The sequence below is a fragment of the Parus major genome, chromosome 13 (genome assembly GCF_001522545.3).
Source record: "Parus major isolate Abel chromosome 13, Parus_major1.1, whole genome shotgun sequence".
NCBI lineage: Eukaryota > Metazoa > Chordata > Aves > Passeriformes > Paridae > Parus > Parus major.
This window is the reverse complement of record NC_031782.1, coordinates 14,627,404-14,653,893: the sequence shown is the minus strand read 5'-3', so window position 1 is coordinate 14,653,893 and position 26,490 is coordinate 14,627,404. Positions and strand designations below refer to the sequence as shown.

General features: G+C 51.9%; 3 protein-coding genes across 9 annotated transcripts; 2 read left to right on the top strand and 1 right to left on the bottom strand.

Annotated features, from left to right (window-relative positions):
* Nucleotides 1-18: 18 nt before the first annotated feature.
* IK (IK cytokine) lies at nt 19-8,141 on the top strand. Its single transcript, XM_015641550.2, has 20 exons — nt 19-126; nt 700-766; nt 1,009-1,101; nt 1,505-1,564; nt 2,089-2,256; nt 2,340-2,454; nt 2,653-2,723; nt 2,833-2,879; nt 3,105-3,268; nt 3,387-3,495; nt 3,899-3,938; nt 4,317-4,536; nt 4,744-4,762; nt 5,234-5,312; nt 5,569-5,649; nt 6,179-6,236; nt 6,610-6,698; nt 7,000-7,108; nt 7,721-7,755; nt 7,913-8,141. The coding sequence occupies exons 1-20, from the start codon at nt 111-113 to the stop codon at nt 7,938-7,940; spliced, it is 1,668 nt and encodes a 555-aa protein (XP_015497036.1). The 5' UTR covers nt 19-110; the 3' UTR covers nt 7,941-8,141.
* Nucleotides 8,142-8,960: 819 nt separating this feature from the next.
* Nucleotides 8,961-11,494, top strand: WDR55 (WD repeat domain 55). The gene is made up of 8 exons (XM_015641565.3): nt 8,961-9,038; nt 9,107-9,258; nt 9,371-9,471; nt 9,539-9,626; nt 9,767-9,946; nt 10,030-10,129; nt 10,231-10,400; nt 10,754-11,494. The coding sequence occupies exons 1-8, from the start codon at nt 9,018-9,020 to the stop codon at nt 11,079-11,081; spliced, it is 1,140 nt and encodes a 379-aa protein (XP_015497051.1). The 5' UTR covers nt 8,961-9,017; the 3' UTR covers nt 11,082-11,494.
* Nucleotides 11,495-12,751: 1,257 nt separating this feature from the next.
* On the bottom strand, nt 12,752-26,463 carry DND1 (DND microRNA-mediated repression inhibitor 1). Of its 7 annotated transcripts, XM_033517630.1 has the most exons (8): nt 22,187-26,463; nt 19,954-20,019; nt 18,271-18,367; nt 17,070-17,128; nt 15,021-15,138; nt 14,484-14,945; nt 13,504-13,913; nt 13,178-13,282 (listed from the first exon to the last, which is right to left on the bottom strand). In XM_033517630.1, the coding sequence occupies exons 5-8, from the start codon at nt 15,136-15,138 to the stop codon at nt 13,271-13,273; spliced, it is 1,002 nt and encodes a 333-aa protein (XP_033373521.1). In that variant the 5' UTR covers nt 17,070-17,128; nt 18,271-18,367; nt 19,954-20,019; nt 22,187-26,463; the 3' UTR covers nt 13,178-13,270. The 7 variants fall into 7 exon arrangements, with proteins under 7 accessions (XP_015497055.1, XP_033373521.1, XP_033373520.1 ...); XM_033517629.1 differs by lacking the exon at nt 17,070-17,128; XM_033517631.1 differs by lacking the exons at nt 17,070-17,128; nt 18,271-18,367.
* Between the last annotated feature and the right edge of the window lie 27 nt (nt 26,464-26,490).

Below are 26,490 nucleotides of genomic sequence, written 5' to 3'. Positions count from 1 at the left end.
ATGGGAGGGCTCGCGGTGATCGCAGCGGCCAATGGGAGCGCCCGGCGCAGGGTGCGCTGGGAGGGCAGCGCTGAGCGGAAGGGCCGCGCAGCGGAGCTGGGAGCGCAGCGATGCCGGACAGGGACAGTGAGTTTGGGGACACGGGACACGAGACACGAGGCATTCCCGGACACCCCCGGGCCGCGACACTTGGCCCGCGCGGGGGCTGTCGTGGCGCTTGGGGCGGGGCGGGTGGCAGCGGCCCGGTGAGGGTGGCGGTGTAGGCCCAAGCTGCGCTGGGGAGCGGGGGATCCGCCGGGGAGCCCCGGCCCGGGGCGAGGGACAGCTCTGCGGGGGGACGGGGTGCGGCCACAGCCCGCGGAGCCGGGCCAGGGCACCTCGCGGGCCCGGAGCCGGCGGCAGCCCGGGGCTGAGGAGCTCCGCGGGTGCGGCGGGGGTTGACACAGGGAGTGTGTTTGTTTCGGGCTCCCGAGAGGATACAGGGGCAGTCCCGGGGTGTGGGGGACGGGACGCCCTGGGACACCCCCCGGAAGGCACAGAGCCGCGGGGGTCTCGCAGTAGCGCCGGGACCAGGCCGGCCCGGGTGACAGCGGGCTGGGATCCACCTCGGAGCTGCAGGCGGACACCGTTCCCTTCGTGGTTTCTGGGAGGGTGTGAAGCTGTGCAGGCAGTGTCTGAGCTCTCTCTCATGTCCCCTAGATGAGCCGTTCTCCAACCCCCTGGCCCCCGATGGCCACGATGTGGACGACTCGCATTCCTTCCACCAGTGAGTAGAGCGCTGGGGCCCTGGGGCGGGACTGGAGCAGCACTGTGGCACCCCTGTGCCACACCTGTGGCACTCTCCTCTCCTCTCTCAGGAACTCCCTTGGAGATGCTGGAAGTCACTGGTGCACTCCAGCCTTTGGGCCCCCTCCATGGGCACCAGGTGCCTATCTCGGTCATACAGGACCTGCTCCTCCTCCAGCGCTCTTTGGGAATGATGATTTCTGTTCCTTCCCTCCTTTGCAGGTCCAAGCTGACCAATGAAGACTTCAGGAAGCTTCTCATGACCCCGCGGGCTGCGCCAACATCTGCGCCACCCTCCAAATCTCGCCACCATGAGTGAGTAGGGCTCTGTTTCACAAGTCCATGGGACAATCCATACACCCTTTCCCTCTGGGGCTCTGTGCCCAGCTGACTCTCTCCCGTGCACTCTGTAGGGGAATGTCTACAAGGGCTTTTTGCCATTGAGTGTGGGAAATGGAGAAGCAGGTGGGTCAGGGCTGTTGTAAATAAGAGTGAGGCTTCATGGCTGTTAAGACACTTTGTGCAGGAGGCAGATTTGTCTCAGTGAAAATCAGTCTTTTCCTCTCTGTGTTGACAGTGTGGAATTAGGGGGAAATTAAGGGTGAGAGACTGTTCTGTTCCATCTCTGAGCACCTCATTGCCCTGCTGTGTCTGAAGGACTGTTCTGTTCACCCATGTGGCTCTGCAGACTGTACATGTGTTTTACACCCTTTTCCAGGATGCCCCGGGAGTACAATGAGGATGAAGATCCAGCTGCTCGCAGGAGGAAGAAAAAAAGGTAAGTGGGAAAGAGATGCAGCAAGACTTGTCATTATACATCACATGCTGCTCATGGAAGCAGTTCTGATCTCTTGGGCTCCCAAAGAGAGTCTTGAGTAGATTATTTAAGAGCTTTGGAGAAGAGCTCAGGCTGAGGAACTGTCACTGCTTGTGGGAACAGCTGTGGGAGGGCAGCAGTAGGATGGGGCTGAAGCTTCACCTCCAGAAGAAGCAGGAGAGGCCCTGTGGGTGTGTGGGAGAGCAGGGCAGTGGTGGGGCATTGCACTGATCACTGTGTGCTTGGGGCATGTCTGCACAGCAGGACTGCACTGGACCCCTTCCCTTTGGAAGGGAGGATGGAGCTTAGCTTAGCTGGCCTCAGTACAGCAGTTCCCCCCAGGCCTGTTGTGTCCCACGGTGCTCTAGTGTGATTTTGGGGAAGGGATTGGGAGCAGAATGTGTGTGTGTGAGGCCTTGGGCTGTTACCTGACCTCAGAAACATGAACAGGTCACTCTTAACCCTGAGCTGTTTTCCACCCCCAGTTACTATGCGAAGCTGCGGCAGCAGGAGATCGAGCGCGAGAGGGAACTGGCCGAGAAGTACCGGGATCGAGCCAAGGAGAGGAGAGATGGAGTGAACAAGGACTATGAGGAGACAGAGCTGATCAGCACCACTGCCAACTACAGGGCTGTGGGGCCCACGGCCGAGGCGTACGTGGGCTGTGTTGGGGCCTCGGCTCGCCAGGCTGATCCAGGGGGGCTGGCCCTTACCTGGCTCCCTTCTCATTGCACAGGGATAAATCTGCTGCGGAGAAGAGGAGACAGTTGATCCAGGAGTCCAAGTTCTTGGGTGGTGACATGGAGCACACTCACTTGGTGAAGGGTCTGGACTTTGCTCTCTTGCAGAAGGTGAGTGCAGATATCACCATGCTGCTCTTGCCCTGTCCTCTCCCACAGACACAAGGCTGGGTGTTACTACTTGGTCGTGGCAGCGTGGATTTCCCGTCCTGGGAAGGGTTGCTTCAGGGCTGGGGATCTGATGGGGCTCCCAGGTGGGCAGCAATGATGTGTTTTGGGCTGTAATTTGTGGATTTACTCTGCATCCAGGTACGGGCTGAGATTGCCAGCAAGGAGAAGGAAGAGGAGGAAATGATGGAGAAGCCCCAGAAAGAAGCTAAGTGAGTGATTGAGGATTTTACACTCCTGAGTGCAGCTGCTTCCCAGGGAGGAGGATGCAGAGGAGCCATTCACTTGACTCTAATACTTCTGGTTTCTGTTTCTGTTTAGGAAAGATGAAGATCCTGAGAACAAAATCGAATTTAAGACCCGGCTGGGTAAGACTGTGTGGATGTGGCTGTTCCCCACCTTGAGTGTGCCGTGAAAGTGGGAGAAATCCTGGAGGGTGAATGGAGGAATGAAAACCATTGGAGGGGGAGAGTCCTGAATTTGAGGACTGGAGGAAATGTGTCCTTAGGAGGCGATTCTCGTGTTGCTGATGAACTAAACACACTTCAGTTTGGCCTTGTCCTCTGCTTTCCCACACTTTTCCTTCCCTCCAGGCCGCAACATTTACCGCATCCTGTTCAAGAACAAGACCTACGAGCGGAACGAGCTGTTCCTGCCAGGCAGGATGGCCTATGTGGTAGATCTGGATGATGAATACGCCGACACCGATATCCCCACCACGCTGATCCGCAGCAAGGCTGACTGCCCCACCATGGAGGTACCCAGCAGGCCTCCAGCCTGCTTCACCTCCCTGCTCTGAATTGGCCAGAGCAGGTTTTTCTGGGAGGATTTGCTGTCAAGGGAGCGGGATGCTTCCTCATGGATTTCCCTTTCAGGCACAGACCACGCTGACCACCAACGACATCGTCATCAGCAAGCTCACGCAGATCCTCTCCTATCTCAGGCAAGGCACCCGCAACAAGAAGCTCAAGAAGAAAGACAAAGGTAGGAGTTGAAGGAACCAAGTAATAGGATTTTAGTGCTTGGAGCATATCCCAAGGGAATGGGATGTGTTTTGGTTTGTGGTATTCCCCTGGGCCATGAGACAGTGGGCTTGGAGAACAGTGATTTCCTGAATGCTGTGTCCTGAAGGCAGGAGCACATGGGACAGGCTACTGGGAAATTAGAACTGTGAGGGTACCTCGTGGTGCTCTGCTCTTCTGATGAAGGCCCAGTTCCTTGGGAAAATGCCCCCTCTTGGGGAGGGACACAGTGGCTTCCTGGGATGCTGGGTATGATGTGACATTGTCCTGGCTTCCCATTCCAGCAGTTATCCCCGGACAGGGACAGAGGAGCAGCACAGGGGGCAGAGGGGATGATGTGCCTCTCACTGCTGTTGTCTTTGCAGGGAAGCTGGATGAGAAGAAGCCTCCTGAGGCTGATATGAAGTAAGTGCCTCTCTGCTCTAAGGCTATGGGGTCAAAGCTCTGTCCCTTAGGGAATGGCTTTTTGGCCCACCACATTTAGAGTGGGCTGAGTTTGGAGCTGCTGGACCTGTGGTTTATAGGACAAGGCTGGAGGCAAGCTCTGGTTTGGATTTCAGGCTTGAGACAGGTGAGGGCTCACTGTTGCCCTGGACCACACAACTCAGGTCCTGCAGCAGAAGGGAGCAGAAGTGCAGTGATACTTCTGACAGATGTGGAAACCACTTCCATATCTGGTGTCCTTAGCTCTCGGTGCTGGTTCTGTGTGCTCCAGGTCACAAGGAGGTGGTTATGGCCTCTTTCTGCAGCACAACTTAACTCCAGGCTCTTTTCCACTTGTAGCATCTTTGAAGACATTGGGGATTATGTCCCCTCCACTGCCAAGATACCACGGGACAAGGAACGGGAGAGGTACCGGGAGAGAGAGCGGGACCGGGAGCGAGACCGGGAGCGAGAGCGTGACAGGGACCGGGAGCGCGAGAGGGACAGAGAGCGGGACCGTGAGCGGGAGGAGGAGAAGAAGAGGCACAGCTACTTTGAGAAGCCCAAGGCTGATGATGAGGTGAGTCTCTGCTTGTGAAGGACTGTCCCACCTGAGCTCTGCCCTTTGTGAGCTTGTGGGGCTTTGGGTATCTCTGGTTATTGTCAGCTCTTGCTGAGTTCTGCCTGGCCCCAGGGCTGGTCCCTCAGCAAGCGAGGCAGCACCAGCCTGTTTGGGTTTGTGGTTCAGCTCTGTGTGATTGACACTGTCTCTCCCTTCTCTTTGCAGCCCACAGACATCGACAAAGGTGAGTCAAGTGGTGCGGGTCCCTGGGAGGCATAGGACAAGGGGGAAGGGTTTTAAGCTAAAAAAGGAGAGATGTAGATTAGATATTAGGAAGAAATTCTTCCCTGTGAGGGTGGTGAGCACCTGGCAGAGGTTGTCCAGAGAAATTGTGGCTGCCCCATCCCAGGAAGTGTTCAAGGCCAGGTTGGACAGGGCTAGGAGAAACCCAGGATAGTGAAAGGTGTCCCTGCCTATGGCAGGGTTGGAACAAGACAGGCTTCAAGATCCCTTCCAACACAAACCATTGTAAGATTCCAGGTCTCCTGGGATCAGCTGACTTCATCAGTGCCAAACTGGTTTGCTCCTCCCCTCGTACCTCATGTGCAGCTTGTCCTGCCTCTTACTGTGTCCCAAAGGGACTCTGTCCAGCCCCAGTGTTCTGCAGTGAGCTGTTCTTCCCCCCAGATTTAACCTGCTGCTTTCTCTACCCCAGGACCTGGCTCAGCCAAGGAGCTCATCAAATCCATCAATGAGAAGTTTGCTGGAGCTGCTGGCTGGGAGGGAACAGAGGCATATCCTTTACTGTCTGTGCCAGCCTGGCTGGCTGTGGGGCTGGGCTGCCCTTGCAGGCACAGGCACATCTGGGGGGCTCTCCTGCCTCACCTGGTAGCAGGGAAATACTGCCCAAGCCTTGCTTCTCCTACACCAAACAAAAGCTTCACCCCCCAGTTCAGTTGTGTTGGGGTAGGATGGGGTTTTCCAGCTGGCTGTGCCCAGCCTGTAGCTGTAAGGCTCAGCTCATGCGGTGCTTTCCTTAACTGCTGCCACTTTGAAGAAGCCAGAAGACAAGAAGCAGCTGGGAGACTTCTTTGGCATGTCCAACAGCTATGCTGAGTGCTACCCTGCCACGTAAGGAGCAGCAGGGAGCTGTGGGTGGGAGAGGATGTGCCGAGGGGCTGCTGTTCTCTGGCGGCATGAATTAGAGCATCAGCCTCACTGTTCCTTGGGAGAGCAGGTCTGGCCTTGTCTGTGGGAACACCTGCCTGGTAAAACCATCCCAAGCCCTTGGTTCAGGCTCTTAGCTGTTCTCTGCTGTAAGTGGCTGCCTGGAGCCTGTTGCCCCTCAGAGCCATGGGGAGGCTGAGATGCCTGGGAATCTGCTGCATTCCCTGTTAATCCATGTGGTTGTGAAGCTCTGGGCTCCCTCAGTGGAAGAGGGACATCTTTTTAGCCTGCAGAGTCATCCTGGGAGCATTTCCAGCCTTGGATGCCCTGTAGGTACAGGTCCACCTGCAGGGCTTGCAGCTGGGGCTACTCCCCTCTGGTCCAGGAGCTGTGTGTTTGGTCTGAGGCCACGAGACATGACTCCCACCATCCAAGGTCCTGATCCATCTCATGGACCCACTCTGAACCCCTTCCTTGATTTTTTTCTTCCCAGAATGGATGATATGGCTGTGGACAGTGATGAAGAGGTAGACTACAGCAAAATGGATCAGGTACGTTGGCACCAGCCTTTAGGAGCAGCCAGCAAAGGCACCAGTGCCAGCTGCGAGGATCCCATGGGAAAGAAGCAGCAGTGGAGCTGCTGAGAAAGCTGAGAGCTTTGGGGTTTGCTGATCAGTTCCCAGTTGTGTCAGGGAGCAAACAAGTGTCACTGGCACTTGACCCAGAGGTGTTGACAGGCATGCTACTCTGTTCTGACTTCTTCCACAAAATCTGTCTGGAACTTCTTGGGGAGGGGATAAGGAGCCAAGGCCATTGATCTGGGGCTGGTGGGAGATGGAACCTTGTGGCTGGGTGTGCAGGGCTGTGTGAGAAGCCCTTCCAGCAGCAACTGAGGAGCTGCTCTGAGTTGTTCTCTCTCTGCAGGGTAACAAGAAGGGGCCTCTGGGCCGCTGGGACTTTGACACACAGGAGGAGTACAGCGAGTACATGAACAACAAAGAGGCTCTGCCCAAGTGAGTGCAGCCCTCAGGAAGGGCCAAGTGAGGGTTCTGGGTGGGATGACTGTGCTGGCCAAGCCTGGGTGCTGGGGCAGCTTAAAGCAAGCTGGGGGCTCTCCTGTGAGAACCTGAGGAAGAGCTGTGGGTCCTGGGCCTGGTGGTTTTTGCTCTTAGCATCACTCTTGAGGACTCCAGCCCGGGCGCTGCTTTTGGGGGCTCAGGCAAACTCTGGAACATGGCTGGGGAGATGTGTCCCTTTCTCTGGCAGGCTGTGGATCCCCTGTGGGTGCTGAGCCATGTCTTGCTCCTTCTCCAGGGCAGCCTTTCAGTACGGCATCAAGATGTCTGAGGGACGCAAGACGCGCCGCTTCAAGGAGACCAACGACAAGGCGGAGCTGGACCGGCAGTGGAAGAAGATCAGTGCGGTGAGTGCCCGAGCTGGGCTGGGGCTGCTGAGCCTGGAGCTGCCAGCGTGGCCCAGGACAGCTCCGCCCAGTCCTGTCCTCGCTGTCCTAGCCATGGCTCTTCCCAGCTGTTGGTAGTGTGTGTGTGAACACCAGAGCTGGCTCTACTAGCTGGATTTGCTCCTTGCAAGAGTATCAGGCAAATACTTGGGCCTTCAGTATTGCAGCGGAGTCTGGAGCTCTATTTGGAACTGGGAGCAGCCCCAGTCAGGGGATTTTTGCTCTGACCTGTGCAGCAGATGAACATGTCCAAAACCATTAGTTTGGAGCCAAAGGGGATTGGAGGGGACAGGACATGTTTAGTGGCTCCCTGTTTGTGCCAGCTGGCAGAGCTGGGGCTTGTCCTGGCAGGGTGAGCAGTATGGGATGGGCTGGGGAAGATGAGAACAAATGATTTGTGGTGGCCAGAAAGGAGCGAAGGGTGAAGAGGCCAAGCTTCTCCAACTGTAGCTCACATCAGCTCTCTGGCCTGGCTGCAGCTCTCCCCAGTGTATCTGGCATCCTCCAGCCCCTCTGCTAGTTGTGAGCAGCCAGATTCCCTGAGGGTAATAGGACTTTGTGCTTTCTCTGCAGATCATCGAGAAGAGGAAGAAGTTGGAGGCTGATGGGTAAGTACAGTAGTCTCTGCTTGTGGCTCAGCTTCTGGGGCTGTACTGGGGGCCCCTCACCTGTGGTGTGAGAGTGTGGATGTCAGTGCTGAGCTCTGGGTGGGAGGTGGAGCTGCCTGCCCTGCATCCTCACCACTCTCCTGCCTCTCTCTTCCAGGGTTGAGGTGAAACGTCCCAAGTACTGATGCCTCCCATGTTTCTTCCTCCCTCTCCTGGAAGCCTGGCCTGCTGGGAACTGCCTTCCTGGAGCCTGCTGGTGTGCTCTCCTTGCCCCACACACCATCCACTCTCTGCTCAGGGCTGGGAGCTCTTCCCTCACTCTGTTCTTTGCTGTAGAGCCTGTGCTGTGTAAATGTTGTAGCCTTAATAAAATCACATTAAATTTGTGTGTGGACATCTGTTTGTGCAGAGAGGAGGTGCCTGGGCACATTCTAGCCTTCTTTGAAACAGCAGGGAGGCTAGGACTCTTCTACTTAGCAGGCACACTTGGGGCTGACAGGGCAAACCGTGGCTGTATTTATTGAGGGAGCCTTTTGGGCTGGGGGCAGCATCCCTGGATAAAACTGACAAGTCTATTTGGGTGCAATAATCCCAGGTGAACATTCTGTACCACAGGGCAAGGGGAAGAAATGGGACCTTGGGTAGGGTGCAGCAAGTGCAGTGATCTTAATGAGCATTCTCTGCTGCTCCGAGTGCTGGCAGAGGGCTGCTCTAGGTGTGTGTGATGGGGCCAGCAGGGAGCTGGGCTGGCCCCTCGGGCAGGGGTGCTGCTGGTGGTCCCTGGCTGGGCTGGGGTCTTTAGGGGGTATCCCTGCAGGCCCTGCAAGGGGCCAAAGTGCTACCTGGCCCCTGGCTGCCCCTCCCCTGGGAACAGAGAGAGGGGATGACAGTGTGAACTAAGGACCCTGTGGTGCGAATTAAGGAGCCTGTGGAGCTCCCAATGGTGAAGCGCTAAAGGACGGGAAAACATGAAGTGGGTGGAGAGCGACCTGGTGAAATGGGACCATGGGCGCCCGCAGGCTGGAACCCCGAGCTGGTGTCCCCTGAGGTGGTGTCCCCTGAGGCGGGTGTCCCCTGAGCCGGTGTCCCCCGAGCCGGTGTCCCCCGAGCCGGTGTCCCCCGAGCCGGTGTCCCCCGAGCCGGTGCCCCCCGAGCCGGGCCGGGCCCGCAGCGCTGGAGAGGGCGGCTGGGCGGCCCCACGTAAACAAAGGGGGCGGTGTCTATGTAAATGAAGGCGTGGCCATGTAAATCAGCAGGGCACCATGGCGGCCGCCATGGAGGAGGTGAGCACGCGTGGGGCTACGGGACGCCAGAGCCCCCGGCCCCGGTCCCACGGCCCCGCTCTCCTCAGGAGCCCCAGGAGTCCCCGGAGCCGGCGGCGCGGGAGCCGCGAGTGCGGGACACTCCCGAGGACATTTGTCTGGAGGCCACGGCCAACGCCATCGCGCTGCACCCGGAGCGGCCGCTGCTGGCCGCGGGGGACGTGGACGGCGACGTGTACCTGTGAGTGGGACCGGGGCTGGGGAGGGGGTCCCGGCTCTGGCACCCGCTGGGCACCGGCGGCGGAGCTCCCCGGCCGCCCGCGGGTCCCGGCGAGCACTCCCCGTGCCGGCAGGTACTCGTACTCCTGCACCGAGGGGGAGAACCGGCAGCTCTGGTCCTCGGGACATCACCTCAAGTCGTGCCGGGACGTTGCGTTCTCCCAGGACGGGCAGAGTGAGTGCGAGGGACGTGGGGTGGCACCGGGGCACGCCGGGCGGGGGGCACTAACGCGGCTCTCCAGAGCTTTTCACTGTGTCCAAGGATAAGTCCATCCACATTCTGACAGCGGAGGAGGGACGGCTGGAAACGCGCTTCCCCAAGGCCCACGAGTAAGTCCGTACAGGCGGCTCATTCTGGGCAGAATGGCTGGGGCATTGTCCCCTTCCCTCCCGCGACAGGGCCACGCAGCTCTGGGCCGGGCAGGGAGAGCCCGAGTGACCGCGGGGGTGTGGGGCCGGGGTCTCTGCAGGTCGGCCCTCAACTGCGTGTTGCCCATCGAGAACCACATCTTTGCCACGGGTGACGAAGGCGGGGCAGTGAAGGTGTGGGACCTGCGCAAGGGCAGTGCCATCCTGGAGGCACGGCAGCAGGAGGAATACATCAGTGCCATGACTGTGGATGGCAACGGGAAGATCCTACTGACAGCCAGGTGCCGGAGGGGTTTCATGGTCTTGGGCTCCCTGTGTGTGTTCATGGCTGGAGTGCTGTGTGCTCATGTGTCCCTTCCCACAGTGGTGATGGCACCCTGGGCGTCTTCAACGTGAAGAGACGGCGCTTTGAGCTGCTCTCGGAGCCGCAGAACGGGGACCTGACGTCTGTGGTGCTGATGAAGGTTGGCACTGCTCCCCGACGTGGAGCAGGATCCCATTGCCCTCTGTCCTCGCTTCCAGTTTTTTGTTCTGCCTCTGCCTCACTGCCCTCTCTCGTGCCTAGAGGGGGAGGAAGGTGGCGTGTGGCTCCAGTGAAGGCACCATCTACCTCTTCAACTGGGACGGCTTCGGGGCCGCCAGCGACCGCTTTGCGCTCAGGGCAGAGACCATTGACTGCATGGTGCCCATCACAGACAGCATCGTGTGCGTGGGATCCCTGGATGGAGTCATCAGGTCAGGGGAGTGCCGTGGAGAGGGATGGGGAGCTGTGGGATGGGGTGAGGGGGAATGGAGAGGGATGGAAGGGCATGGGATCAGGAAGGATTGTGGGGGGTGAGATGGGATAGGGAGGGGAGGATGGTGGGGCAGAAAGGGGAGAAGAGTGGGCTGGAGATGGGGTGGGATGGGGAGGGGCTGAGATGGGGATTGTGGAGGATGGGATGGAGAGGAATGGGGAGGTGTGGGATGCGGAAGGGATGGAATGAGGAGGGTGTGGGACGGGATCAGCCTTGCCCAGCACACAGGACAGGAGGGCAGACGGCGTCCCCAGGCGCTGCAGGGCCCTCAGTGCCCCGTGCCGTGCGCAGGGCGGTGAACGTGCTGCCGAACCGCGTGCTGGGCTGCGTGGGGCAGCACCTGGGCGAGCCCATCGAGCAGCTGGCCGTGGCCGCGGACGGGAAGCTCCTGGCCAGCAGCGGCCACGACCAGAAGGTGAAGTTCTGGGACGTGTCGGCGCTCGGGTCCATGGTGGTCGATGATTACCGGCGGAAGAAGAAGAAGGGCGGGCCGCTGCGCGCTCTCAGCAGCAAGGCGCTGGGCAGCGGGGAGGATTTCTTCGCTGACCTGCGGGACGAGGCCGAGCCGGAGGCGGCGGTGGGGGAGGGCGGTGAGAGCAGCGACAGCGACAGCGACTGAGCGGCCGCGCGGGGCCGAGGGCCGCCCCCTCAGCGCTGCCGCCCCGCCCGGCGCGGGGGCGGGGCTCTGCGCCTCTATTGCTGGGCGCGGCCAATCAGAGCCGCGGGTCCTGGGAGTGCCCGCCTGCGGGGCGTGGCCTCAGTGCAATGCGAGCCGTATCGCTGGGCAGAGCTCTGGCGTTCTGATTGGCTCCTGGGGCTGCCACTCAAGCTGGGCTGTGCGCGTGTCCGAGCAGGGGACAGCGGTTATGGCGGCTCGGAGGAGCGGGGGGTGGCCCCGGCATGGGGACACAAGCTGGGGTTGGGGAGGGACTGGGAAGGGTCCCTGACGGGTCCGTGATGGATGGGGAGTGGCTCCGAGATGGGGGCACGTAACCCTCACCCTCTAGGTGGGGGGCTCCGGCGGGGGATGCAGCACTGGGAGGGCAGGGGGTAACGCTGGGGTTTGCTGGTGTCTTTGGGGGTCCTGGGGTGGGGGGAGACAGGACAGTTCTCAGGAGGGGTGAGGGGGTGACATGGGGTCCGGGGGTGCCTGGCCAGGCCACACAGATTGATTGCTTTCCTGCCTTGCTGGCCCAGCAGGTCACTTTGTTTATTAATTTGTTTATTTTGTTAATTAAGACTTAAGCTCTGTTAGAAATAAACCCAGTGCCTTTCATTTCCCAGTGCCTTGTGCTGATGGTTTGGCTCAGGATGAGGCAAGGACTCCTGGAGTGCCCCAAGAGGGACAGACAGACTTCCAGGGAGTGCAAAAAAGAACTTAAAAGAGTGTACCAAAAGGCTCTTGGAGGATCCTGGGGATTTCCAAAAGGAAGAGGGATGGGATTTGGGTGCTGCTAAAAGGACATGGTGGGTCCAGATGTGCCTCACAGTGTGCCATGAGGGGGAAGATGGGCAGGGATCCCTCCTGGGGTAGGTCCTTCCCTGGGGACGAGCAGAGTGGGCAGCAGCTGCAGGGCCTGGAACAGCGTCAGATACTGCTGGACACTGCAGCCAAGGCCCCTGCAGGACCCCCTGCACCTGCTGGCCAACAGGATCTGGTGCAGTTCCGCCAGGATTTCTACTCCTGGCTGTGGCTCACATCCCTCAGCTGATTCCCAGCACTGCCTGGGACCCCTTGAACCACCAATTGCAGCCCCCAGGTGCTGCTGGCCCCGGGGTTTGTGCTGCACCTGCTGGGACATGGCCAGAGGCATTCCTGGAGCTAAGAGACACCTGGAGACCCTGGAGAGCATAAAAGGGTGTCTTGGTTTGAAAGACAGGTGTCTGCTAAAGAAGGCAGCAGCCGCCCTTGGAGTGCTTATTGTTCCTTAGCAACAAAAACGGGGGGGAAATTCCCCAAGACAGAGAAACAAGAGGAAAAACCCTAACTGCCAACAAGGTGTTACCAGATGTCACAGAGGTTCTCTGGGGAGGACATGAGAAAGCACTCAGAGGAGCCTGAGGGATATCAAAAGCTGGCCAGAAAAAGCCCAGTGAGTAGAAGACAACAAAGATCAAGGTGCCAGGGAATGCTGCTTCCCACACAGTGGGCCTAGCAGGCTCTGAAGGCACCAAATCCCACCCTGTCCCTTCCAATTGCCTTTCCTGTTGTGTGGGGAGAGCACCAAGATGCACTTGACAGGCAGGGAGCTGAGGATACAGGAGGAAAAGATGATGTGACACAGCCGGTGCTTTCCACAACTCTTTACTCTCAAAAGAACAACATGTGACCTGACCTCCCACTCCTGAGGAATCATTCTGACAATACTGCTTGGACATTCATGGACAGCTGCTTCCTCACCATGCAAACAGGTTACAGGCACTCCTCTCACCACACAGCAGCTCCTCCAGACCACTGGGACACTCCCTGTGTGTGGCCTTGTCCTCCCCTGAGGCTGTTCCTCAGGAACCAGCCGTGCCAGTGGAGGAATCCCCTCCATCACACTGGCATCCAGTGCTGGCAGCCCCTCCAAGAGCTGCTGCTTCTCCAGGATCTGCCCCTCCAACACAACACAAACCAGCTTAACAGAAGCCAAACTTGGCAGAAAAACCAACAACCCAAAACTTGAACCAACTCAAGGGCTGCCCAGGAACGAGGACAGCAGCCATTGCAAACCGATGCAAACAACCTGAAGGGAAGCTGGAACAGGGCCAGGACCCCAGCAGGGCTCAGGCTCAATGGTGGCTCTGGCAGAGCAGTTGCCTAGGTCAGCTGGCACCCTGCAGTGGAGAGGGAAGTGTCAGGCTCTGCCCCCAAACCCCCTCCCTCTTGCATCCTGTGCTTCCACACAGGAATCCCACCCACAGCTCTGAGGTGACAGTGTTGCAGCCCTGCCTGCCAGCTTGGGTCCCTCCCTGCCCCAGAAGTGCCGCAGCTCCAATCCCCATGAGACTCTTCAAGACTTTGGGAAAGACAAGGAGTTGTCTATGCAAGGACTTACCAAGGACTCACCTAACACCTTGAGAGTGTGCAGGGCTGCTGCCATCTTGGCCTTCTCATGCTCACTCTGGCCCTGCCTGTCTGGCAAGACCCAAGTGAAGCCACTGATGGACACGTGGTAATCCGGGATCACCACCTGGTACCAGAACCGCTGCCACCCGTTGGGGTTCACCTGGACACACCTGATGATGAACAGGGGTGTCCTCAGGCGATGCTTCCAGCACACCATGTTCAGGTGTTCCAGCAAGTTCTGCAGCGACAGAGGCAGGGCTGTCAGCCTGGGCACTTCCAGGCTCTTGCTTCCCTGCGCCCAGCTGGACGATGGCTCCTCCTCACAGGGCTGCAGCTTCTGCTTCAGTCGGGGGTCCAGCCAGTCCACCTTCATCCCTGCTTCCCCAAGCCTCAGGTTCCCTAGGAGACAGGAGATGCTCCAGCACCATTCCATCCCATCGCATCCCATCCCTTACAGTGATCTCCAGGATTTTAGGGGCAGCTCGAATTTAGGGCCAAGGTGAACAGATACCAAAGCCAAAAGCTCCTCTCAGCTGGGGCATGAATGGGTACAAACCAGGACTTTGGAGGTCCCAGTTGGATGTCTGGCAAGTGTGTCCCATCAGGGCATTGCAATCATGGGATGGGGCTCAGAGGGACTGAGCAGCCACACCAGGTGAGTTTAAGGGACACTGAGGGGTTGGGCAGCTCAGGAAAGGTTTAATAACATGGTTAAATGTTCTGGATGCCCTGAACTGGTACTGGTGATGCTCCTGCTCTGACTAGGCAGCTTTCTGGAAACCTCCAGCAGCCTCTTCATTCCACCACCAATAGGACTGCTGGAAATCAACTGCACTAAGGGCAGCTGGCATCCCACAGGACACAGGGAGAGCAAGGGGTGTCTCAAGTTTGAAGTCACCTTTCAGCCAAGCCTGAAGGTGCAAGACACCAGGAAGACCAGCCCAAGCAGCACCCCTCAGCACCACTCACCTTCCATCAGGATTTTCTTGGCCTGGGCAGCAGCCTTGTGTGACCTGTACTTCAGCACAGCGAGCTTGGCCTGTCTCTGGCGGGGGCTGGTGTACAGGGTGACACTGCAGATCCCCTCAGTGACCACCTGCAGCCTGGCCTCCAGCTCTTGCTGGCTCACCGATGCAGCCAGGCCGTTCATGAGGAGCTCACGCTTCTGTGTGCTCCAGCACACCACGATGGCACAGCCCTCACGCAGCTGGAAGCGGTGGAAGGTGGCGATGGCGCTGCGGGCGCACTGCCAGGACGCGTACCTGGCGTAGGCGAAGCCGCGGTTGAGCCCGCTGAAGGTCAGCATGAGGCGGAACTCATAGAGCTTCCCCACGCTCTCAAAGAGCGGGATCAGGGTGTTCTCGTAGACGTCCTGTGGCAGCCTGGCAATGTACACCTCGGTGCCGACCGGCGGCGGGCCGCCCACCCAGCCTGTGGGGACACGGGGACGTGGTGAGCCCCGCCGTGCTGCCGGGGCGCCGCGGCCGAGCTGCTCTCCTGACATACCTGGGGGTGGCCCTCCGTAGTGCCTCTGCCCGTTGATTTGCACCAGCTCGATGCCGGTCTCCTTCTCCCAGGCGAGCAGGGCCATCTTACCGGCCTCGTTGATTCCGCTGCTCCACATCTGAAGGAGGAGATGATGGCGGTGATTGTGTGAGCAAAGAGCTTTCAGCCTCCCAGCTGGGAGCATCCCAACCCCATGAGGGAACTGCCAGATCCACTGCCAGGCAGCATTGTGGAGGAGCATAAGAATCCCTCTGCTCTCAGGGAACCTGAGGAGCCTCCTGACACTCCCATCCCAAGGACTGTCTGAGCCTGCTCCACCTGACTTGACTCTAAGTCCAGCAACTTTGTTAGAGCCCAAAGTCAACAACTCTTTCAAGTTTCCCACAGCCCTGCAAGGCTTGGAAAGCCAAAGCACAGGCAGCAGCTGCCTGGTGCCACAAGAGGGAGCTGGAGCACAGAGCCAAGGTGACCCAGTACCTCATGACAAAGACAGTGGGTTACATTGAATATTGGGAAGAAAATCATCTCTGTGAAGCTGGTGAGGTATTGGCAGAGGTTGCCCAGAGAATCTGTGGCTGCCCCATCCCTGGAAGTGTTCAAGGCCGGGTTGGAGGGGGTTGGAGCAACCTGGGGTAGTGGAAGTTTGCCTGCCAGTATATATAGTATTAAAGAGTAACAAGAACAGACAACTGGAAAGCAGCTGAGTTATTACTGTGCTTGAAAACAGAACAGCAGCTGGGACAGTTACAGGAGGACAGAAAGGAAAACAGAAGTTGGAGGAGAAAGCTTAGCTAATGCTTACACAGGTTCCAAGTGCTCCTGACATTGTGCAGATTAGAAAATTTACTTCATCTCCTGAAGATTGGCCAAATCCTCAGTCTTGTTACAAAACGAGATGAAATTAGAAAAGGCACGGCCTTTAACGATTCAATTGGCCAGGAGTGTTACTGAAATTTTAGAACACAGGGAAATCCCCACCTGAGCAACACTAATTGCATGGATTTCTGGTATCTCCCTGAAATTCACTCCATCCCACATCTCACCCATATTAGCGAGATGTGGGATGGAGTAATTTTCATGGCGATACCAAGAATTCTACATGTAATGTCAGACTAATTGACCGTTCCCTAGAACTAGGATTTACAGGTTGTCCACCAAGAAAACAGATGTGGAAAGAATTATATAATCAAGAATGATTTTCAAGAATTCCAAAAATTGCCGTTCTTCTTCCCCGGGGCAATGATGAAAGAAACCCCTGACTAAAGTTAATAAAAAATTTAAAAGCAGTATCATTTCCAACAGGAGCAGTACACCCCTACCATCTGGTTACAGCAGGATGGGGTTTTACCAATTTGCTTCAAACTGACCCTGAGCAATGGTATTTTCATTGTTTAGTTCGACTGCATTTCAGGAGACAGAACAGAGATCTTCTGAATGGGAAAATCATCTCTAGTCTGAGCATGAAAGGAGCTCATATATTCCATAGAATAGGTACAAATAGGCCAGGAAGGCAGAATTCAATGGGCTTTCCACACCCCAAATTGCCCCAGTCAAACGGAAGCATGAGCTAATGGCCTATAGAAAAGCCATACACACAGCCGGGGATACTCAGGGTACTTTACACGAGTTAAATATTGTCTGTGTTCTGCGCGAGCACTTTATGCAAACCCTGAGTGAGGTGATTCACCTTCCATTCAACGGGAACATTTGTCACTTTACAATCAGGACCACCTGTTCCAGTAAAAGTAACACAAATTAAAATTTCCTATTTTAAATTAATTTAAATTTAATTTAATTTAAAACTGACTCTCTGGGCACACTTCGGAAACTAAGGATAGCAGTGGAAAAAAACCAGATTTAGTGCAAGGTAGCTTTTTCCTGGTTTTAGTGGGATAATAACAAACCCCACCAAGACTTGTATTATTTTACTTTTTCAGAAAATTATGCCATCGCCATTTCCACTAAATAGCAAGTTATCCATTGAAGGACTGCTTATTCTCCTCACTGAAGGAATCAGCACCAGAATGAATCAGACATAAATCACCAAACCTGACCCACTGGATGGGAACCTTCAAGTTTTCCATCTCTAATGGTCACTGTGGTGATGGCTGTAAAATATAATTGTGCATTTCAATTACCATTGTTAACGAATAAGCCATAATTGTACAAATTTAGGAGCTCAGCCTAACAATATGAATTTGGCAGAGGGAAATACAACTGTAATATGTGAAGCACAACTTTCAACCAAGAAGGGGGAAATTTATTTACTCAGCTTCCAATATTGACACAAAATATGAAAGGGAAGTATTAGTGGAGATATATCCACAACTGTGAGTAATACATACTGGCACGACAAAAACGAATTTAAACCTCACAATGCATTTCACTACCTCCCAGGCTCCTGATAAGATCCGTGAAATCTTATCTCCACAAATTTCTAAAACTGAACGCTATGCCATCAAATATACCAGCCCAAACAGGTGCTATTTAATTTATTTAAGCGATTCTCAAAGCAGAGGAGTTAACAATGCAGGTCAGTATCTCTGCAATGCAAGCTGCCACTTGTGTCTAGTCCCTGTGCACGGTGGTGGGCAGGGCTGCACAGCCAGACCCTGATCCCTCCGAAACCATCACGGGGACAGGAGGAGCTGTGCTGGGGACACAATTGGGAGCACTATGTATGGATGCTGGAGTCCTAGCAAACGAAAGAAACTCGGTAACAAGTGATTTGTACCAACTGAAAGATCCATTAGGACCGTCCTAATCAGCATTAGGAGCTAGCCAATGGTTCTTATCAGATACCTCAACGGGAAAGGACCGAGGTAAAAAGTTCTCCAGCTAACAGTGAATGCCAACAGATTGCATCTCCCCCTCCAAGGAGTTTCATCTTTCAAGAAGACTAAAAACCAACTTGTGATGAACGCGGGAAGCACAAAGCGGGATAGAAGACCAGCCCCATTCCCTCCTCAGAGCCTCGTGGCCCGGCCCCGTGGCTCCCGCGATGTGTCCCAGCCCAGGGAGGCGGCCCGAGGGGTGCCCGGGCTGTGTGGAGAGGCAGGAGCCGGCTCTCAGCGCAGCCCCCGGTGCTGCCAGCGGGGGTTCCGCGCACCCCCGGCCCCGGGGAGCCCGGCGGAGCGGCCAGCCCTGCCTGTGCTCCCAGCCGGGGCCGTGGCTGCTCCGCTCCCCACGGGAAAGGCCTCCCTGAGGTGAGCACGGCTCCAGGGCTTCCCCGCGTCCCCACAGCGCTCACCTGCCGCTCCATCGGCGCCGCTCGGGAGATCTCTGCCCTTTCCTCGGGCCGGCCAGGGGAAAAGGCAGCTCCGCCCCCCGCCCCGCTCCACCCCGGACTGCGGAAAACAAAGCCCACTCTTTACAATTTTAAAGTTTTAGTAAGGGATAAAATGCGGCGCTGGGGTGCTTGGTGAGAGGAATGATGGGCTTGTCTTTACAAACAAGCCGTGGGTCTGCTGGTAGATAAAACTAGCACTGAGAGATAAACAATGGGAAAATGGAAAAAAAAAAAAATACTTGCCTTTATAAACAGACTGTAGGATTGCTGATAAATGAAATTGGATATTGAAAGATTAAAGAAACAATGGGAAAAAAACCCATAAATTCCATAAGAATTAAAAATTTAAAAGGGAGGGTTATACATTAGAGGGGAATCTCAGGTATCGAGCATTCTGGGGAGTCTGGACCTCTCAAATACCTCATCCAACGGGGAAAGAGGGAAATGCGACCGGGAAATTGAGATAAAAAGGAGGCTTCGTCCTCCAAAAATCTGAGAGACCCCAGGGGCCTCTCCCTTTACTCGAATAAAGTAAAAGGACTCCTCTGTTTCCTTTTTGGGCATAAACCTCTGGTGTTTGTGGATTAATTTTCCTGACAATGGCCAGAAGCACACCCTTAGCTTAAACAACGTTTTTTATATACTATTACATTTCAGGGGTACATGCATATTCATAAAAGTTTCTACATATTCACACTTTCCTTTGAGTTTATATGTTCTTTTGCTTGGTTTTAACCTTTGACTTGTCTTCATGCCATCCTGTAGATTAAACCAATGTATTTGGTTCTTCTGCTGGCTCAAAACCTGATCTGCAAGGGACAGAGGAGGTGCACACCCACCACCAGAGGCTCTGGGGTTTGAGCCAGTTGAGGGAGAAGGCCAGACAGACCACGGTGCTTGTTTTCGTGCCAGTGTCCTCCCCCTGCCCCAAAGAAGGGTGACATTCACATGGGACATTCACCCACTTGGGACTGAGGGCTTCTATCCCTTCTGTTGGGGAATAACTGGCTCAACTTTGCTCAAGTGAGAGGCAGGGTCATGATTTAAAGGAGTCATAAAGCATCAAAGACCCTTCAGACAGTGCAAAATTCCCCTCCCCAGGGGAGGTAGCCATGTGTTGTGTCTAAATCTAAATGTGTATTAACCCATTGACACTGGTGTTTCCTGGGCTTTCCCCCACCCCTGATGGACCAAGATTGTGACTATCACTCAGACCACCAGACTTCAAAATTGGAATAATCAAGTCTCTTCAGTCAAGTCTAGTTACTGCATACATGGGTGGTGAGATCTATCTACTCTTACCCTTCCCTCTTATTTCTTTCTAATACATTTTCTTACCTGTTATTCCTATGCTTTTATATTGTTGCATTACTATAGATAATAACTGGAATGGCTACATCTCTGCTTTCCACTGCTTCTAAATGGTTCTGAAATAGACCCTACATATTTTTATTTACAAACACTGCTCATTCAGTATTTTTTCACCTCTAATGCTCCCCAATGGATCTATTAACAAGAGCTCAGGTTATTCCTGCTGTGGCAGCTCAGCACTTCTGGCACAGAGGAATGCAGCCCCCCTGGTCCAGACCCCAAAGAATGATTCCAAACCCTCCACAGCATTGTCACTTGCCAGGCTATACTCACTTATTCCCTAAGGTCCCAAAAGCATATCATCTTGCAGGTCCAGATAATGACCAGTATCTCACCAAACTGTGGGAAGAGGAAAAAGAAATATTACTAAAAACTTTGAAATACAGACACACACAAAAAATCATAGCAAAGAAATAGAAATTTAATACAAAATTATAATGATTAAAAATTAAAAAAAAAAAGTTAAAAAGTTTTGGGTTTTCTGCTTAGGAAGGAAGAAATAAAATCTTGTCCAGCCAGTCTGCATTGAGCTGTCCTTTATATTTCTAAACTGCTTGGCTGTACCATTGTCTTGGTAAAAATCCAAGAGCAAGTAGAAAGGGAAGTTAATGATTCATATCCAAGGTAAGGAAGTCACTAGTGAGCCAGATCCATAAAGACACGACAAAACACTGGATTAATGAAACAGGTTCTGCTCACCCAAGTACCTGCAAATAGAAATGCACTTTAGCAATGTGCCTATTTGTGCTTCTATAAAATGTAACTAGGCTTCTTAATATTTTAAGTAGAAAAATGACTGATTTTTCCAAAGAATTAGTAACTCATACCCACCTCTAGCTAACATCAACTTGCTTTTCTGAAATGCATCTCAGCAAGGCAAAGTGTTGCCACTAGATGGCAAAATGAGACTGAATTTTCCCTCCTACACAATCTCATATTTTATTTGTTGGATGGAGATAAAAGAAAAAAACATTAATATATTTTTTATCCATTTTAATCCTCTGACATTTTTCTGGAAAACAGCAGCTGCAGGTATTCTCTTATGTGAATGGAAAGTACAATCGAGGTGAGATCCTACTCTGCTGTTAATTTAATCCACATATTAGAGAAAAGCCCTGACAGATCAGGACTGCTCCAATGGACTTTTGACCTGTGCTGGCTCTCCTTCATAATGAGCCAGGGATAAAAGGAATTGTCTTAAATCTACTCATAGTACAATGTGTACAACTTAAAATATATGCAAAATTCTTCTTTGTAAGAGAAAAAAAAAATGCCTCTTATGAATACACTATATTTTGAAGATAACAATGAAAAGTTGAAAAGCAAGGGGTGTTCAACAATTCAGCTCCTTGGAAACTCTAAGGCGGTCATAGAGAAGAACATAGAGATTGAAAACAAAACTGACATTAAAAACAAAACTATACACAAGATGATGGTGGCTAGCAGCATTTTTCTTCAAGTCACCTGTGTATTTTCTGGTCTGTGAAATTCACTCTTGAAAACTTTCAGGATTGACAAAATCTTTTCCTGAGAAGGTCTGAAATTAATATATGTTCGTGGAAAAGTTGTAGAAGTTTTTTATTTTTCACAGCATTGCAAAATCACAAGTGCTTTTCTCACTGGTGAGCAAGCTGTTGAAATATTTAGAGAATTGGAAATATATTAGGATCAGAATCCAATTCTGAGTTTGTGTATGGACAGGAACATTTCAACTTCAACGACTCAAATCCCATGTTGGCAACCAGTTTACAGTATAAACTCTGCAAGTTTCTATAGAATTAAAGTTACAAAGTAGCATTGTTTAGGTTAGCAAACATTGCCTCACTGAATAAAAGGAGATCACTTAGAAAGTCAGAGCCAACAAACTGTTTATGGGTGTCAATAGTTCATTTGATTAAAATAGAAAAATGGGTTGAGTTAAAAAAAATAAAATCATATCTTTAGCTGTCAGAATAGCTGGATAGACTTGAAATACTGCTGTTTAAAAAGCTTAAATGAAAAAAAAAAAAAACCCATAACTTTTGTTTTGGCATCATTGCTGAAAGAGATGAATTTTGGTTTTTTTAATAAACTTGTACCAAAACCCCCAAACCACACCATACCAAAACCCAAAAGAAGGCAAAGCAAATGGAGAGCCTGTTATGGAAGCACTGAATGGGAATTCCTCAGGCTCCAGCTCCATCCAGGGACAGCAGCTCCCACAGCCTCTGGTTTCCAGTCGAGCTGGGAGGGTTCCCAGCACAGCCCAGTCCTGCAGTGGTGCAGAGGGGACAGGGATCGGGTGGGAGCCAGAGCAGGAGCTGTTAAGGCAAAAGGGAGATGGGCAGGTGGAAAAAAGCCTTGGGGATAACTGGAGCCTTGCAGAGCCAAGGTCTTGGCAGCTCCCCTGGGCAGAGGGCTGGCCTGGAGCTGGGGGAGGACATCTGTGCTTTTTGACAGCACAGGTGGAAAGGGTTTGAGCAGTGAGCCCAGACTAAAGGGTGTTTATAACTTGCTTCATCTTTACCTTAAGCTCCAATATCACTGTCAAACTGGTGACCTCAGGTACAAAACTAGTGTGTTCACTGGCAGAGTTCTGTACCTGGAAGACACTGTTAGTACAGAAGGGTCGTGTCCAAAACAGAACATCATTCCCACGTGTTCTTTTTGCCCCTTTTGTGTCACAGTACAGCTGATCCTGTTTAGCAGCTCCTGAACTGATCTGCTGAGCTGCACTGAGCAGCCCAAATACTCGAGGAGAGTTCTTCTGTCCCCATTTCCTCCCTCTCATACCTGCAGCAGCTTTTCTTGGTAGCACAGTCCTTCACATTGTGAGAATAACTGACTGCTATCACCCAAAATCACAAAGTTTATCTCCTTTTTTCCTTCCCTCATCTCCAACTTCCCTTTCTCAGACTTAGCAAGCATTTTTTTCAGTCTTTCTTCAGTAGAGGTCTCCTAAGTGCTCTCTGCATTTGTCTGCAGACAAGTAGATACTTGATTCTCTTTGGTTTTCTGGCTAGAGTCCAGCTGCACTCTACAGTGCTGCATTCTGCAGCAGCAGGATCAAGTCCAGGGAGGTTCTGGATTCTGGTGATCAGCATGGGACTCACTGGGACGGGTCTCTGCTTGGTTAATCTCCAGAAACCAATTATTCAACACAGGAACAAACTCAGCTTAAACTCAAGAGACAGAATGCAGAACAGAGGCAGGGTGGTGGGTTTTGTGGGGCAGAGCTGGGGTGGAGTTTAAGGTCGGGGCCAAATAGGAACATAGAAAAGAAGAAACCCCAGGGGCACAAAGCACTCAGAACACCCTGGGCTGATACCCCACGAGGGTCTGGGATGGGACAACTCTTCCCAGGCTCACAGGGCACACTCCCTGAGGAAGAAGGTGGAATTTACTCTTCCTGGGCTTTAAATCCATGCTTCTCACTTTAACAATGCTTATCTGAAACTAAATCTTTGCCTCCCTGGGCAGAGGCACCTCACACTACAGTGGCTGTATTTTAGGATTTCAGGCCTTTTGAAATCGCCTAAACTCCATCTTGACACCTGCTCAGTGTAACACAATTGATGTATTTTTTTTTCAGTCCAGGAAAATATTTGCTGAGGGTTAAGTTCGTATAGAGAACCTTTTTTTTTGTGTGTGTGTGCTTTGTGTGAAATTGGATTTGAAGCCAGTGTCTCAGTTTTATTCAAGCCATACATTTCAGAGGCAGGTAGGCTGGTTAGCATTTACCTCAGGTGCTGTTCCCATTAAAGTGTCATATTCAGGGTCCATCCATCCCTGCTCTTGCACCTGACAGTCACCACTGTGGGGCTGGGTGGGGAAGAAGCCTCGAAGTTCCATTCCTGCAAATTTATTTTTCAAATTCATCTAGGTGTGAATATGAATTTCCTGATATTTTCTCCAGGGGGGAGTTTTACACCTGAGCCAAGTGTGGAAGGGAGGACACTGACATGGTAAAAACAGCATTATTTCTACCCTACCTCACAGGGTCTGCTTGCCTTATCTCCCTTATCTGCCTCTGAACCCAGCTTGTTGCTAAGCAAAGGTCACTTTGTTGTGCTCATCCTCCTGAGGTGGGTGATGAAAATATCTGAAATTTCAGAACAAATTTGAACCTCCACGGCACCAGAGCTGTTCTTATGATCAGAGGTTTGTCCACCACACATCCAAAACCTCTCCCTCCCTTTGGTCTGGCCTCAGCAAAGCACCAAATTAACACTGACATTTCAGTCTCTCACAGTTATGGGTAGGTAATACAGCCTGGGAATTGGGCATGTCATGTTAAAAATGGAACTACAGGCTGTCTAGGATAAAAATTTCCAGGGTAAAAGGAATAACCTACCCCAGTCTTTTAAAAACAAATTTGGGCAGGAGAAAAGAAAACCACTCTATAAGGATCCACTTCACTTTGTGACTGAGCTGAACATGAAGATGGAATTCTTACATTAAAAAAGGTTTGAACTTTTTTTTTTCTTTTGGCTCTAGGGATATGGACATGTTAACTTGAGCTACTCTAGAAAAATAAACCCTTCTGAAAGTGGTTCAAAGTAAGCTCTTGACTCCACTTAAAGCAGGGACAGAAGACCACAGAGAGAGGTGGGAGAAAATGGAAAACGTTGCTGCTCTTTGAAGGCAGTGTGAATTTCCTCCCTGTATTGCCTAAAATGGTTTGAGTCTCACATTTTCAAACATCAATCACCAGATCATCATTGCAGCAGAAAGAACTTACCACTGGCAGCTGTTACTGAGGAGACACTTTTTTTGGGTGAAGGTTGTGTCACTGCAGGCTATAAAATACCTATGAAACATCTTTAAGTTCTTTAAAAAGAGGGGGGAAAAGTATCAATAAGAAGATAAGCATCTGATAATAGCAGTAAAGTCAGTGTTTCTCAGCTTTTGAAAATACAAGAGCTTAAAATCCATCTTATGAGACTGCCAGCTGCTGAAGGACTATATCTGAAAATTCAAATATAGAAAATACAAAGTGGTGTTTCCTCAGCAAGCCTCACTGGGGCACCACATCCGATGTGTTTGTGATATTACAGAAGTTGTAGAGAAAGACAGAGCTCAAGTTTGTGTGCAGCTGGGTTTTGCAAGAAATGCATGAAATCTGCACGTAGCTATGATGTACTCAGTGCCACGGGCAGGATGCAAACAAATAATAATAATAGATAAAAATAAAAATAAATATAAAAATAGATTTGTTACAATTTCTGTGGTAGCTGCTCTTGAGACTGGGAGATCAATTTTAGAGGTAACTGATTTCCTCCTTTCTCAGCATCAGAACAAATGGTACTGCAATTCTCCTGTAACACCACCAGCATAAAATTTGACCAGACTAATTAGTTTCATATTAGTACAAATAAGGAGTCACACAATTGCAATTAGATCTGCTACACTGGGTTTGGGATAGAAACCAGATTAGAAGGTAATGAAACACATCTTCAATAAAAGCAATTAGAAAATTAACACAGCCTTCATCATAACTGAATGCACATTTATCTGTAGTGCCTCCCTTCCTGTCTCCCTGCTTGTTTCCCTGTGAAATCCAGGGGGTGTGATGGGATGTTTGAGGTGCAGTTATGTAACCTCCCCTTTACCACTGCTGACAATGCACCAGCAAAGCAAGTTTTCCTTTGGGGATTCTCTGTCACCAGTTCATTTGGTCCTATTTCATCCCCAGACCTAGAGGTCATAATATTTCTGTGATACTGTCAGGACATGCCTAAGATGATTCACACAGGTAATTTCAAGCAAGAATCCAGAAAACACAGCTGTAGCATGTACTTGATAAATGGTGCTCTGCTTAGAACAGCTGTGGCAGCCGTTTCATTTCAGAGAGTTTTAAATACCATGCTGCCATCATTTACCAGAATTTCTCCAGAAAAAAGTAAGCTACTCTAAACCAGACTCTGAATTTCAAAAGGAAAGCTCTTCCTGTGAAGACCTGTAGGTTTGATCTCAAATACATGCACTCACATGCAGCACACCTGCAGATTGCAGACACGAGGTCGTCAGTGACTGGAGACATGAGGGATGCATTTCTCCATAAAAAGAAGAGGAACTTTTCCTTCCCAGTGCTTCAGAACTATGCACCTATTCTTACTAGCCCAGAAAGCTCAGAAATTACCACCCTTTGTGCAGTCTAATGGAGGAGTGAGCCCAAGGATTCATAGCTGCACAGCTTTGGGAGGAGGTGCCACAACAAGAAAAGGGAGAATGGACACACTGGTTGTTTTTAAAAAACAGACATACTTGGAATTACTCAATGTAATCTCAGCAAAGGGACCTCCTGATAGGAGGGTGCTAAATTGTTTATGCAGGACAGATGAAAGTCTATCCTGTCCCTGTGGTAATAATATGGTTTTGTGGATTTTTTTTCAGATACAAAAATTCTTGGAAGAAGTAGCCAAAAAATGAACTATTGATATGATGGCAACATAATAATTTTTCATCAAAACTTGTACATTTTTTAGTTTCACTGAGTGATTCCTTATTTGAAGGGATGCTGACTGTAATTCCATTGTTACTTCATTAGTTCTTCAATATGTACAGCTCTGACAATAACCTTTAATTGTACAAAGAAGGATATTTCAGGTACTGAGATAAATGAAGGAAGTTTCTCTTAAGTAGATGTTTTCTTCTTTGAGGGGGCTTACCTGGGTTGGACTTGTACAGAAGAGTAACCCACACCTGTTCAGATAAGAAGACAATATTTTTATACATGTATAATGTGAGTAAATACATAAATATTTATGTGTGCTACTACGAGCAATTAGGGTCCATAGGCACTTCTATATAGCAGGCAGAGCATTTTCA